This window comes from Grus americana, chromosome 19 (genome assembly GCF_028858705.1).
Source record: "Grus americana isolate bGruAme1 chromosome 19, bGruAme1.mat, whole genome shotgun sequence".
In the NCBI taxonomy this organism is placed as follows: domain Eukaryota; kingdom Metazoa; phylum Chordata; class Aves; order Gruiformes; family Gruidae; genus Grus; species Grus americana.
Genome location: NC_072870.1, coordinates 6936535 through 6951745, shown reverse-complemented (window position 1 = coordinate 6951745; position 15211 = coordinate 6936535). Strand labels below are relative to the sequence as shown.

The 15211-nt window shown below is 51.4% G+C and overlaps 1 protein-coding gene across 3 annotated transcripts in view; it reads right to left on the bottom strand.

Annotated features, from left to right (window-relative positions):
* Positions 1-2104: 2104 nt before the first annotated feature.
* Positions 2105-15211, bottom strand: part of AP2B1 (adaptor related protein complex 2 subunit beta 1) — an 81645-nt gene continuing 68538 nt past the window's right edge. For 2 of the 3 annotated variants that reach the window (XM_054847550.1, XM_054847549.1), the window contains exons 19-22: positions 14836-14920; positions 14041-14127; positions 5468-5622; positions 2105-4418 (exon numbers count right to left, since the gene is read on the bottom strand). In XM_054847550.1, the coding sequence (XP_054703525.1) occupies positions 4344-4418; positions 5468-5622; positions 14041-14127; positions 14836-14920 (402 nt within the window). In that variant the 3' untranslated portion in view covers positions 2105-4343. The remainder of the gene's footprint in view (positions 4419-5467; positions 5623-14040; positions 14128-14835; positions 14921-15211) is intronic. The other variant, XM_054847551.1, reaches the window with a different exon arrangement.

Below are 15211 nucleotides of genomic sequence, written 5' to 3'. Positions count from 1 at the left end.
CTCTGCACCAAGGCTGGGGCTGAGATCAGCACCAGGCGAAGGGAGTCAGAGCCCCTTTTCCGTGTCTCAGGTTGCACCCAAGCTTTCAGAGATTTGGAGTTTATTTCTCTGCAGAGCTGCCTGATGCTCGCAGCTAGGGAAATACTTAGGTGTCCCTGGGGGTAATTACCAGCCCTAGATGCTGCTCTGCTTCCATAGCCCCCCAGCTCCCCTTCCCCACATCGCCATAAAGCAGCCCTGAGCCCTGAAATATTTCTGGGAGAGGGCAGGGATCGTGGCTGCACATGAACTTGCCCGCACAATTCAGGCTCCAGCCTCGGGGCTATTTTTAGCAGTTCCCTCCAAGATGCTCTTCACTTGCAGTTTTATTTGTGAAATTTAATATACGAGGGAGGGGGGAGGGGAGCGGGGCTGGATCCTGGCATATCCCCGCTGGCTGGGAGGCTTATCCCAGCCTCAGCAGCAGAAGACTGACACAAACGTAAAAATCATCTGTCAAAGAGCTCCTGTGTCCTGGCACGCAGGCGGCAGCAGGGGACGGGCAGGGCTGATGGCTCGGGGGGGGCTGCGGTCAGCCCCACCTCTGCCACAGCCACCAAAATCCTCAGATGAGTCCCTGCCTCCCCCCGTGCTGGCCCGTAGCACACACAGGCATGGAGCAGGATGTGTGCAAGGCTGGCAGGAGCAGCAGGGGGGTTTGGGGAGCCCACCCAGAGCATCAGGGCTGGCCCCATCTCCAGCCAGAGCAGTAAGGAGCAACCCGGGGGGTCTCTGCCCCATGGCGTGGGCCTCGGGAATGGGGAGGGCTTTGGGAAGCATCCACCCGTGTGGCAGCTCCCAGCCCGGAGCATCACCTGTGTCCCTTGAGATACCAGCACCGGAGATTAACGATGCTAATGAAGCAAACCCAGTTTGCAAGGTACAGCACGGCCTGGGCTTGGTGTGTCCCCATTTACCGGCCATGAGTGTGCCTGCAAATCCAGAGCAGCAGGGAAGACCAATTTCTCCCTGAGAAGCCCCTGGCAGAATGGGGAGGGAGGGAGAAGCCTTTCCCTTTGCCATGGGACATAAAGGGGACAGCAGCCGACACAGCAGAGCCCTGAGCATCTTGCAGCAGCTTTTGTTCCTGTTGGGCCAAATGCTGCCCCAGGCTCACCCCCAGCACCACGGCAGGAGCAGACCCACAGCAGGGAACGACGATCCCATCCCATCCCATCCCCTCCCCTCCCAGGGGTATGCAGCCCATCCCAGGTACATCAGAGACGCACGAATGGACACGACAGCAACGTTAGTGACCCCAAACCAGCCTGTCACTACTAGACACATACACCAGCTGCTAACACAAAGCCACCCCTGTGCAGGGCACCGCAGGCTGATAAGGAACCTGCCACCTCAGGTCCTCGGAGGGCAGAAGTTACCTTATCTCCACGTGCCACTAAGCCAAGGCTGGGCAGGGGTGAGAGAAAGAGCTGCTCTGCTGGGGAGGGGCACATCCCAAACCTGCTTCTGCTGTTGCATTTCTGGCAGCTTTGAGGGCCGAGTTTGGGGCCACCTGAGCTTGGCTCTGACCTGGTTCAGAGGTTTTGCAGCCCAACCCATCCTGCCTGAGACAGGACCACAGCGATGGCAAAGCCCTCTAGGAGATCCCAGCACTGGTCCAGAGCAATCTGAATGCATCACCAACTCACATGATTTTATCATTCTCTTGCAGGGAAAGCAGGTCACATTACACAAAGCCCACCTGTGGCCCAGAAAGGGCTAAGTGGGTACATCCATCTTCCTCCCGCTCCTCATCAGAGGCTGGCCATGCCAAGGCACCAGTGCCCCCTGCAACCCAGGGCCCTCTCCACGCTGCCCTTTGACGCGAGAATAGAGCAGCAGCCAGAGGCAGAAACCAAGGATGCTTGCCACCTCCTCACCATGCAAGCCCCTATTTGGGGGGTCTCCGCTGTAGAAAAGTGACAGGTGAAAAGAGGACAAAAGGCTCCCAGTGAGCAAATCCCACCAAATCCAGCCTTCAGCCCTGCCTGCTCCAGCACCAGGGCCAAAAGCAGGAGAATCGGATCCTCTCCCCAGCCCCACAGAGCCACACAGAGCCGCAGCATCATGGAAATGAGTTTATTGACACGGACGGCAGGTAAAGCCTGAAGAGCAACACAACTACGCGGCGAACACTCGAGTGGCATGGTGGGAGAGAAGGGCGAAACAGCACTGACCGAGCCCAGGCTCTGCCCTGCAGCGCAGACACCCCCACATGCCCGGAAAGCTGGGAAGAAATTTGGCAAGAGAAGGGAGCGCTCATCATCCCCCTCCCCACATCGAAGCTACACCGCTGGTTAGCGGAGGCTTGTTTGTTCCTGACCCTCTGCCATCTCCTCCCTGCCCTGACACAGCATTGCGCTCAGCGCCACTGATGCTTCATTAATTGCTCTATTAATGATTTTTGCAGTGCCCCCACAGGGCTTGGAACAAATCACCTCCCAGCACACGTGGGCAGGGCTCCAGGGCTGGATTGCTCCAGCTCTGCCCCACTTTTTCCCCAGCCAGAGCACAGGGGTTCCTGCACAGGGACCCCACCTTCCTCAGGGTCCTGCAGCTCCCAGGCCCTGCTGGAGTCTCTTCCAGGGCATCGTGACCTTTTCCCAGCACTGGCTTCTTGGTTGCAGACAGTGCCAAAGCCCTGATGAACCATCTCCCACCATAAAACATTTATTGACTTTAAATGTGGCATCTAAAAAGACAACATGGGGGTTGCTATGCACAAGAGCTTTGCTCACTGGGGAGGAGATGGCGTCAAAGCATGCTGGGGAGGGCAAAGCTGTTCTGGTTAGTGGCTTGGTTTAAGCAGGACATGCAAGAGGCTTTGCTTTCACTGCTGTTGCCGCAGCACTTAGTGGTTGCAACGTGGCGAGTCCACAGCTGTGGACAGGAAAGGGAAGCAGTCCTGGCCCTAAGGACAGGTAGGAAAAGAGGGGCCAGGGCACGGGGCTGTTTGGGACACGGGGTGAGAGCAGGAACCCGACTGGCCCTCGTTACCGTGTGCCTCTGGGCACAAAGAGCCAAGCTGCAACTGGAAGAAACGCCTCCCAAGATCTGCTCGACTCAGCGCAGGCGGGACCCGAAGCCCCCAGGCAGGCAGGGCACAAACACCGCGGAGCCCAAACCACCCCCCGTCGTGCCACAGCCCAGGTTTGGGGGATAGCAGGGGAAGAGGGAGAGCCGCTCCGCTCCCCGTGGCACCCCGCGACACTGCCAGCAGCAGCCCCTCTCCATAGGGGCACGGCTGATGCCTGCGGCCCCGGGGGTGAAGCAGCACCGCCACATTTGGATTTAGCACTGCGAGCCTCGGGGATGGCCGGGGGTTAGCACAGCGCCGGGTGAAGGTGGCACAGCTCAGGGGGTGGCCGAGAAGGCAGTTCGGCTGTAGCAGGCACGGAAAGAACAAGAAGAGGGGCTGCGGATGGGTGAGGACGCAGAGACCGTACCTGGAGCTCTGGCAAAAGCCTTTTGCTCCAAGAGCAGGCTCGTTTCCTTCGTTACATCCACCGCTGTCCCGTTACCAATCCCAATCTAAGTCCGCAGCTCCTCCCCACACAAGAGCAGCCTCGCTTCTCAAATCAGCAGATAATGAGCCAGGGAGATGGTCGGAGTGAAAACACACCATCAAAAGCGGAGCTGAGTCTGCCAGCACAAGTGTAATAAAAAACCCCCTCTCTTTAGGGCTCCCATCTGCCTCCACGGACCGAACTGATGGCTCTGTTCCTAGTTCTCCGAGGCCGTGCTCACCCTGCTAGAGCCCAGACTTCCTTGCAGGGCTCCCAATACTTCCTTGGAATCACCTTCCCTTTAAGCCAATTACAATAGAAAAACTCAAAAAAAATGTATAAAAATATAAAATAAAGTGCAGTGTATGTTTTCGACACTTTTGCCTTGTTTTAATGAGCCGATGTGTGGTTTTTGCTTGTTTTTTTTCAATGAGCGGTATTTTACAAAATCGTAACTACGCCTAAAGCCATTTAGAAAACACTGAACATTGGCACAAAATGGAGAAGCCCACGAGAACGGACAACGAGTGAGGGGCGAGGGGGACGTGGGAGTAGTCGGAAGCAGTGGTTACAAACTCCATGGACGCTAAAAATATCAAAGGGGTTTGTTCCCTATCATCATTAGCACGTGGATACTAATTGCTACCTTGTTTAATCAGTGCCTTTGACTGAAATCCTACACATGAATACAGCTGCTTCCAGTTAAGAGTGCTTTTCCCCGCACTAGCGGTGAAGGAGGATCCGGGGACCCCTTTCTCCCCCCTCCTTCTGCAGGGCGAGGCACAGGCTGATCTCCTGTTAGTTTTTCAAGATGGCATCGTAGGCCTGGTAGATGTACTGGGACACTTCGGGAGCTCGGCATTTCAGGGAGAGCTGTGGAAAGGAGGAGAGGAGAGGTTAGCAGTGGTGCAAAGGAAAGCAGGAGCTTTCGACCATCTCCACGAAGGCAACTGGAAATGTCTGACCTACAGCATGGGTTGGACAGATCATGGATGTGGCTGATGACAGTCACCCAGAATATTTCTCATGGGTACTGCTTCCTTCATCACCAACACCGAACTGCCTTGTCAGAGCTTGCCACAAGCAGGAGGAGGTACGTGAAAGCAAACTCCCACTGTGGTGTTCCCAAATTCCTTAACAAATGTAGGAACCTCTGTGGGCACGAAGGAAGGGGACATCACCCCAGACAAGGGACTTGCTTGCCCCCATGTTGTAAATCACAGCACTAAGCCCGGCGGCTTCTAACGATTTGCTGCTCAGTCCTGATGGACACAAACTTGGCTGTCACCCCTATCTAAAGCAAGGATCGGGCTGAGACCAGGCTTGCGGCATCAATCCTCGTGCAAACACTTTAAATCACCTTCTATCGCTCGCTTTCACCCTGCAGGTCCCCAGACCATGGATTTCTCTTGAAACTCCTGGAACAGCTTCCAACAGTAGATAAATCCTCTAACACCGGGATGCTTAGACAGACACACAGGTCCTCAGAAGGGGAGCAAAAGCAAAGGGAATAGCTATACGGGTGCAGGATGCAGGACAGACCGCACCTTCCCACCAGCCATAGGTTGATGCCAGCACAAGGCCAAAGAGGCTCTGACATCCAGACAGCCGGTCTCCGCTGCAGGAACGCGGCAGGACATAAATTTCTCCTTGTTTATGAGAGGGGGAAGGGCGTCCTGGCAATGCTTTCTCGCTAATGTCTCTTGGCTTTATCTCTGGGTAACCTTGGCAAGTAACTGCTCATTGCTGAGTGGGCATTATCCCAGCTCACTGGTAACAGAGCAGTGTAATTCTGTTGTTTCCCACTTTTTTTCCAGTTCAGTGGGCACTCCTAACCCCCCTCAGTCAAATTAACAGGATCTCCCCCAAAACAAGCACATTAGGCAAAGCAGGGAGAAATCGCTCCGCGTTTGACACCTCACCGTGTAGTTTGGGTTCCCCGGCTGAATGCGAAGCTCAGCCAAGATCCAGATTCCATTGGTGAGCTTCAGAGACTGATAGAGCATGTCCTGACCCTCCACATTCCTCTTGGCAATGGTGTAGACGTTATTGTTCTGCAGTTTGCTGGAGACGGTGTCTTCAGAGAGAAGGAAGAAAAACATTTGTTAATTCAGATTCATCATCTGTGGAGAGAGGAGAGCCCAGAGGAGCGTTCCCAGGATGCAAGTGCACAAGGAAACGCTGACTTCTGTCCCAGAGTTTTCCCTGGGGACAGGAGCAGACGTGACACAAGGAGAAAAAATTCCTGTTTGCTTCCATAGACCCACCTCAATCCTTTCAGGCTGTGATCCCTTGTGAAATATTAGCCCATCTTGCAGGGCTTTCACTTACTGCTCAGCGCTCTGGGTCACTCAGGACTTACTGCCTTTATCAAGGCGCAAGTCTGCAGCTCAGAGGGCAAGAGGACTCTGCTCTATCTGCAACCCCCAACAAGCCCCAGGCAGGCTAAGCTGGAGGCAGCCAAAAGTCAGAAGATGAAGGCGGAGAAGAACAAAGATCACTGCCTGAGACTCGCTCGGGTGCCTGGTTCTGAGGTCCCGTCCCAACCATGACAGCTCCCTCCTGCTCCCACCTCTCACACACAGACACCTCTGGCCAAACCAATGTCCTACAAGGTAGTAAAAATCCTTTCCTCTTTTTTTAAAGCAAGCACTTGAAAGGGTAAAAACCCACAGCTGTCTCTAGACATCACAGGGCTGTGATACAGTTTTAACACACTGTACGACCTCAGCACTCGCAGAAGATGCGTGATTTCACCTGAGGGCCTGTATAGATGTAACCATGCCGTGCGTTATTTCTAAGGGACCTTTCAGAAAAACAAGAACAAAAACAAATACGCAGAACAAAGACCCAACCCAGCAGCCTCTGGATGCCAGAGGGTTTCTCTGCACAGAGCAGGGCAAACCTCAGCCTTTGGGTGCCAGCAAAAGGGGCATGTTCACACTTTGGGTGGAAGGCTCAGGGAAGAGGACTCCACACCTGACAAGCATCACCGGTAAATTCCCATTCCTGGTGCCCAACAGGAGAAATTTAACCCCTTCAAGCTCTCAGCTGGGGAGGAACACCCTGTCTATACTGGGCCATTAGCAGCAGGTTGGGCACTTTTGACAGAAAGCAGGGGAAAAAAGTGGCCTTAATTTTGCGCTGAAATCCAAGAGATTGGGAACATGGGATCCATTTCAAGGAGCAGGAGGAGCAGGACAGCAGCAGAGAAGCGGCACGAAGCAACCGTGCAGCTGCAATTCATCCCTGCACGTACGAACACTGAGATCCGTCGGCATCAGTGCCGGATTTGAGAACGGACGCAAGCCTGTGCTGGTGCACGGAGGGATTAGAGAGGGGACAGCCAAGTCTGTTCATGCACCAGGGAACAGTAAAAGCAGGAAAGAAGAGGGCCCCACAAATCATGCCCTAATGCAGAGACCTGGACCCGCTGCCTCTCCCCGGGGCAGCGTTGATAGCCAGAGCTGTAGAGCAACTCCACGGGCAGCCTGGACCCTTTGCCCATGGCTGGGCTGAACCCCTTCGCTCCCCAGGCTTCAGAGCAGCTGCGTGCAGGTTGAGGAGGGTTCAGGCATCCAGCTACCCAGACACACTCAGATTTAGGTTTCCTCTCTTCCTCAGTTACTATGGAAACTGGCAGATATAAGTAACTAATGAGATCCTTTGCTTAAAAACCCCTCACTCCCTCTGTCTCCTCCTCCCACCTCTACTCACTCCTCCTCTGTACAACAAACTCATCCAGATTAGGGGAACGGGCGATGCAGAGCAGTCCTCTGCTTGCAGGGAGCGCAGCTGGGAGAAGCCTGCGCTGAAGGGACATCACCTGCTAGGGATGAAGCCCAAATTCCCATCTCCTTGTGCCCCCCCCAGGCAGAGAGAGCAGCCTCCAGGGCTTTGCTTGTGTTCAACAGAAGCGCCGGCTCAGAGAGCGCATCCTTGTTTGTAAGGGATGTTGGTATTAAATGTGGTTTTGTTTGCCCAGTTTTAACCGGTCTGAAGCCCCTCTGGACATGTATCCTGGAAGGGGAATTGCTGGCAAGGGTCTCAGACTTTCTCCAGCAATCGTTATTCCTGCTGCCAGCAGTCTCCCCCTCCGCCGGGGGATGCTGTCAGAGCAAAGGCATTCCCCAGGGAGCGTGGGAGCAGGGTCGGAAGCAAGGCTGCAAGCGGGAAGTTGTAATTTTGGCAGCCATGGGGCTTGTACCCCATCACTCAGTGTGATCGCAGAGGAGGGGAACGCTCCTGCCATCCAGGAGAGCTGTGCTTTGGGGGCACAGCAGGCGAGATGGGGCCACAGAGCAGCTGCTCTCGCGCCAAAGCCTTCAACCATGAGATGGCACCTCTCACAATTTAAACAGTCATTGTCTCTGCTGGGGGGCAGATTTCTGTGCAGGGATGTGGGACGCTCTGTCAGGCACGGAAGGGAATGGCCATGGTGGCGCAGCTCCAGCCTGGCATCACCTCTTGCCACCCTTGCTGTCCTTTCTCCTGCCCCAAAACTCTGATTGTAGGGGGGTATAGGGAGGGAAACTGAGGCAGGGCAAACTCCTAGGAAAGTCTGTTTTCTGCCTCCTTGTCTGACCTCAGTTACCCCCTGAAGAGTGCAGGAAACCCTACAAAACATACCCTGTCTCAGCCAGACACCTGGAGCAATCGTGAGCAGGCTGGAGTGCTGATGCTCAGCTCGCCCGACTCCTCCTGCCCCCTCTCTCTCAGCACAGATATGGGGACTGGTGAGAACATACCCCCTCTCCCCCCAGGTAGCAGCTCCCATCCCTCCTGTGCTCCCCAGTGTCAGGATTTTGGAGATCGGGCAGAGTTGCTAAGCAACAGTGCCAGGCTGAGCCTGGCTGAAGGCAGGACCACTAATGCCATGTGACAGCACAGCCTATTAAAAAAAAAAGAAAGAAAAAAAGGCAGATATTTGCTGGGAGCAGAGAGCCGAGCCCAGCTCTGAGCAAGGCTGCTGGTTTACGAGCGGGAGCACAGCACCCACCGGAGCCCCGGTCAGTGCCCGGCACAGGCAGGCGGAGGGCTGAGCCGTGCTGACCCAGGCACACGTGGAGTCTGGTGACTCTGCAAACCAGAGCCACACCAGTCCTTGTGCGAGTCGGCAGAGCCCACATCCGACCTTGCTAAGCAACTTTTCACAGGGCTTTTTCTTTTGGCTCAATGCTTATTCTCAAAACTCTTGAAGCACAACGTAAAGATACAGAAAGATTTCCCTATCATCAAGGCCAGGGAAGCCTCTGACAACAGTCCATATTTCAGGGTAGTTTGTTTTTTTTGTTTTGTGAAAGTTGTTTGTTTTCTTTTTTAAACAGAATTCTTTACCCTACCTCAGTCGAACAACTAAATAGCACACGTGGAAACACAGGGAAGAACATATGGACAAGGTCTCCTCCCTTGCACTGAAGTAATCAAGTTCTTTTCAACAGCACTTTCCTTCTGGGTAAAGCAAAGGACATGCTTAAATCTTCTACCCATATAGCTTAAGAATTTCATTTCCAAACTCAAACAGCCAAGATAACCATTTGGCAACAACAGGAGTTTTCACAAAGGACATGCACAACTCAATTAACACCAACATACCTTTTCTGAACTTGGACCTTCACGGCATTTTGCAACGAGCACTGGATATCGGGAAGTGAAATTTAATCCCTACATTTTATGCTGCGGTAGCTGAAAACATCCCCACACCGTTTCTAGTAACACCTGAATGGTTCTGAGCATCCAGCGAAGAACTGCATTCAAATACCAAAACGCATCTGTAGACTCGGATCCAGCGGGGAGGCACTTTGGTCAATATTATGACAGTACATTCGTTTCCAACACATGTAATATGCATGGGTTCTATAATTTAAATAACGATCAGGTTACTAGATTTGCGCATACAAAAAAAAATTACCGGGGAAGTTAGCATATGATTGTCACAGGTTGTTCCAGCAAGAAAATCCAATTTCTCTTTGTTCTAGCATTAGCAAATTACTCGGGGGGGAAAGAAACTAAAGTGACCAATGCATAGCAATAAAGCCATATTCAACTCCAGACACTAAAGCTGTTGTTTCACACCACATTGTGGCCCAGCAATAAGCAAAACCAAAGCTCCTGAACTGCTGAACAGCAAAGCAACTAATTGCCTCCTTGTTAATGGCATTCAGTCTCCATGTGCAAGTCAGCTTGTCCTCTTTCACTCTGTGGGTTTGGGTAAGTGGAATTTAAAAAAAGAAAAACATTTAGCTAATCTGATTTGCATATCTTAGCTTAATGTAATGGTCCTTTAAAATTTAATCAAACTTAGCATCTTGAAAAAACAGTGCAAACAAGGCAGACTGAGCTTTAGCACATGTTCAGTTGCAGGGGAAACCTCAGTTGGTATAGTTGTACCAGCAGCACCCAAATTACTTGAGCTGTAACAGTCCATGAATCTACCTTTATGCACCTAGATTCTTATATTTTAATTAAAAAACCAAAATCAATTAATTTAGCACTGGATTCATAAAAGATGAGAACGCTGAGGTATAACTATGACCTTGTGTTTTCATTACAAGTAGCATTTCTGAATATGGTTTTCTCCATAGCACTATCATAACCTCTTCCTAAGAGGCAGATGCATGAAATGGAGCTCTAATTAATTCAAGATGTGCAGTGCATCCTAAGTACACCTTGGCCCCACCACACAACTCCAGAGACTCGCTCCTCCGTGGCCATACGGCTCCAGCCCTCAAGAACAGCCTCAGGCCGGTGCCGGCTCTCACCGCTGGGAACCTGAGCCCCAAATCCCTCATCCAGAAATAAGCATTCGCCTCTCACCGAGTCACTGGGAACTGTGGGAATACCTTCAAGGGTCCAGGATTTGCTTTTTTTTTTTTGGAAACATGATGCTGGAGACAGGGATCAGAGTGGCAAGCTCTGACCAGTTAAGAGTACCTGCTCCTCACCCCACAGCCTGGCACCTTGTCCTGGGTTGCAGCTTGCGGTGCTGTGGGCTAGCTGCAGCAGCCAGATTTTCTGGTTGTTCTGTGCCCTGTTATGGGGTGAGCTGCCAGGGACCGGCGCTTTTTCTGCCATTCCTGTTGCAAGCCATCAAAGCTTGAGTCAATCCTAATTGGCTTGCCTCCTGGGCACAGGATGGATCTCTTACCTACAAAGGCCTGGGAGCACAGACTCAGGCAGAAGCAGCTCCACTGACCGACCATGTTTATCTCCTTTTTGTCTGAAGGAACAAAAGAAATAACCTGGGGAAAAGCCTGCAGTTTACACAGGAGGTGCTGTAAGGTGACTGCTGCACAGTGACAGCCAGCCAGCCCTGGATGTACAAGAAATACACAAGCTGCTTTCCTGACAGATAAAATCCCAGCTCCCTAAAAATCCCCATTTCATCCCCGTTTGATTTTGGTTTAAAGAAATTCAAATTTCAGTTTATCCAGTGAAGAAAATCAGCATCCCCTGCTTAGCTCCTGGGTTGGGCCTCCTGCATGCCTGCACGTAACTTCAGCCCCACTTCTCACGTGGTGCAGAAACAGCGCAGATCTGAGCGCTCAGGAAAACAAAGGCTCTTTGCAGCTAGGAGAAAAGAAGCCAGACACCGAGGGTACAGGGGCCGCGCTTCTGATCAGCCCTCTGCCCAGCAGCAGCCGTGCACCGTTCGGCATGCTCTGCTCCATCTGTCCGACGCCTGCTGCAGCCGTGCGACTAAGTGGCCGGTAGTGCTGCGATTAGGGCGCATCAGCTGGGAGCAGAGGTATTTTTAGATCACAGCTAAATTCGCGTCACTGGGCTGGAATCGGTTAGACCGAAGCATGAATGGTGCAGTGCGTCCCCGAGCCTCAACGGCAACTCGCCACCAAGTGGGTGGGCTCACGCTAGGCATGAATTACTTATCCGAGCGGGCGCGAGAGGAGGGATAACGATTCACACGGTGGCTGCACACCTCTGTGGAGCCAGCGGCGCTTAGAAGCTTTTCATCTGTGCCCAAGGGCTGCAAAAACCCAGCACCTCCTAAGTTTTAGTTATGAGCTGCTGAAATCTGTAGATTTTGTTCTGCACAGTTCTGCCAAGGCAGCTGTTGCGTACCTTCTTGTATGCATTGGTATGAGAGCTGCACGCGGCAGCGTTTTGTTGGTGAACAATAGACCTGACGACAGCCCAGGTCGAGAGCTTTATTCTGCTTAGGCATCTCCTACAAGAGTCTTTTGAACATGAACCAGCCTTTCCTCCACAATGATCACATTCCTAACGATTTTATACCCAACACAGAGTTGCTATTCTTGAAAAAAAAGGAGGTGCCTTAAAACAAGGCTATTTTCACTGGATTTAAACAATCAAGACTGTGAATCTTGAAAGATTATTGCCCTACTGTGACACGTGGCCAGACACGCATCCTCGCTCTCATGTAAACTAGTAGCAAGAGGGATTCAACTGTCATCAGAGGTCATCCAGCTTATTTTGCCTCTGCCCATGCGTACCATCAGCTACTTGCCACGCTGCGAGACATCTCCATCCCTGAGTATGCTGGAAGCCCAGCCCTCTGCGGGGCTCAGGGCCTGGCTGATCCTTGTACAGACAGACTTGATGCTCTTAGGATGGTCTGTACTAGAGGAGGTTGCTGCTTACCTTGATTTCATCTAAGCAGTAGACTGAGTCAGGGTTGCCTTGCTAGTTAAAATACAAGGGACTAAGACAAGCATACAAGATTTCCCTAGTTTTCCAACCTGCAATCTATTGACCTGCTCCTTGCCGAAGCCCAGGTGGTCAAGGAAGGAAACGGCAGGTATAGTGACAAGAGGGAGGAGGTGTCAGCAGCAGAAATACAAAACCAGAAGCTTCAGTGGATGGAAGTGTTTGAAATCTGTTTATGAGACATGACCCACTTTCTCCCGTACATAAGCCAAAAAGGCTGGCAGATCCTGCACACCCCCGAGCATCCCGAGTGATGGATCGTGCTCAGGAGAGGCATTGCGTCCAGGGCTCTTCTAAAGCACCGAGAGAAGCCTTTTCTCGTCTGAGGCCTGGCAATGGCTGTGGATACCACTGCAGAGAAACTGCCTGGTGTTCCCGTGCTCTCCCTGCGAGCTAGTAACATGTTCTCCACTGAGTATCATCAAATCAAGCAGACCTGGGCAAGCAGTTTGGTCTTGAGCTGGCAAACCCTCCCTGAATGGGGAGCACTGTCTCTCCCTCCACATTTTCAAACATTTTCTTCTGGAGGGAGAAGGGGGCACAGGCCAGGCTGCAGGATTGCCAGTGCTCATCTCAGCCACGCACACCCCCTTCTCCCTCCCAACGACACCCTCCGCCAGCCAGCACCACAACACCCCAGCACCAAACACGAGAAGTGACCAGGGTTTCTGATTTGAGGTACAAAGGGCCCTGGACGGCACGGTTAGGGCACGGCTGAGCAGAAGGCATTACCAGCAGCAGCACTGCAGTGCAGGGGGAGAGGCTATGCCAAGCTCGGTCAGGAGCAGAGGGAGGACTGGGGGAGGCGCAGAGGTTGTTCTCATTTGAAACCCCACAGTGAAATCAAGTCATAAGGTCCAACAGCTGCTATTTTTTCCCCCTCTTGCATGCTCCATCTTTTATATTCCAAAATAGTAATAATTACGAGTACAAAGAGACCCATGGTTTCTGTCTGCAATTGAAGCAAGAGGGTGTTCATTGTGTAATAGCAGACATGAGAGAATAAAAAGGTTATGGGGTTTGTAATCAATAGGGACACTTTCTCTGTGAAACATAGCAGCTTTCGGTAGAATCACTTGGCTCCTGTCCAGAACCTCTTGAAGAGGAGCAAAGCTGCTACGCTGGCCCCATTCCACTTTTTTTTTTTTTTTTTTTACACTCACTCATCCTTCAGCAGTAGTAAGGTCATATGTACAAGTAGGATAATCACAGAGGCAATTAGACAACTAAACACAGAGCTGAATGGGACTGAGTATCATCAAAATGCATCAATATAGTGGCTAACAGCAGCAGACCAAAACTCTTCTCACATGGCCTGTCCTCCATAGATGTCAAAACCCTTCGTAGTGTACGTAGGGTTATTCTTGCACAACAGAAAGAAGAAAGCAGATGCTGAAAGGTGAAGTGACTGGCCCAGGATTATGCAGTAGGTTAAAGTCAGGGCTGGAACACCTTGCCTGAAACACACAGTAGCAGGACAGGATTGCTGTACAGCCCCAACACCGTATTCAGTTCTATTTAAAAGAGCAGCTTTGCAGAGAAGCAAAATATAAAAGAGAAAACACGAATATAAAGTCCAGAACGAAAGGAAGAAACAGATAGGTAAAACCTAAAATCTGGGATTTTAGATGTGCTTTTATGGGGACTCAGCTAAAGTTTTTGACTGAAACAAGTCCTGGGATCCAAAGCTGTTCTGTTCATAAGTGCAATACTCACCTATCTGTTAGCCATAGACAATGCTATTAATAAGGTGATGTCTAGTGACCACGTATCAAAAGCGCTCTCAGCAGGGTACAACTAAACGACTCACCGGCATTCAGGTGACAGTCTTTAATCTGGAACTGAAGCTCGTTTTCATTTGGAATATCTTTCCATGTTGCAAGGAAGACCTGGCGCTCTAGAAATGAGAAAGACGATCAGCACTCCTGGATCCTCACAGGACTGGATCATTAATTAATTCACCATAGAATGATACAAGGTAGAGACACAAAAGATCTTTTGGTCACATTTTGCCCTGCTGTGGTCAGATCCAGGATTTGCTCCTGTAACAACCTCAGTCTCACTGTAAAAGCAGCAAAGCTTTGATGGATTTTGGAGCCCCCAAACCAGAGACAGTCTTTACCATATGAGCTGCTTACAAACAAAGAATAGGCGAAGGAAGGAGAGCCACACATTTAGGATCATGTTAGTGAAAGCTGCTTTTCCAGTAACTTCCTAGCCAATTCAAACAGCAGTTTTTAATAAAGGTGACCGGGAACACACGAATTACAGTGAAAGAGGTAGGGGGCAAATCCTGGACCTATCTGAATGAATTAAATCCTCCAAAAAAACCCCCAAAAAATCAGCTTCAAAGAAAACAGATCCACCCCTTGTCTGGCAGAAAGAATCAGAGCAGAAGTATTGGGTTCTGGTAATTATTGGAGTTGCAGGACAAGGGAGACAGGCTACCAAACCATTACAGATCAACTCAGACTGCTGAGATGCACTGGCATGAAGGTCACAGCCAAGCACAAGTGAATCTCAGCCATGGGACAACTGCACCCAGCTGGGCACTGCCAGCACAGCCTGGCTGAGGGAGGCTGACCACAGACCTAAAAGCACTCACCCATTTTGCCATCCTCTACGAAAAGCACGTTGAGAGGAATTAGGCAGCTGAAGTAAAAGACATCAATGTTGTTTTTCACAGCCACCTGTTACAGAAGAAACAGGGGTGGTTAAAGTTTCTCTAACAACTGGAAGTCCGAAGGGATCCCAAGATTTCGCACGGTCTCATCACCTGCCCATGCACCCTGGAGCGTTCTCTCTGAGCAGAGGCCAGCTCTAAATGTGAGACTACTTGGAGAGATGTTGCTTAGCTTCTGGGTAGTTTCAGACAAGGATCAGTCTCACCCCTCTGTGCTCGCTCCATTTTCACTAAAAGCTGCTCAATCTTCTCCTATGAGCATTTCACCGTGCTGCTTCAGAGCCAATTGCACTGATGG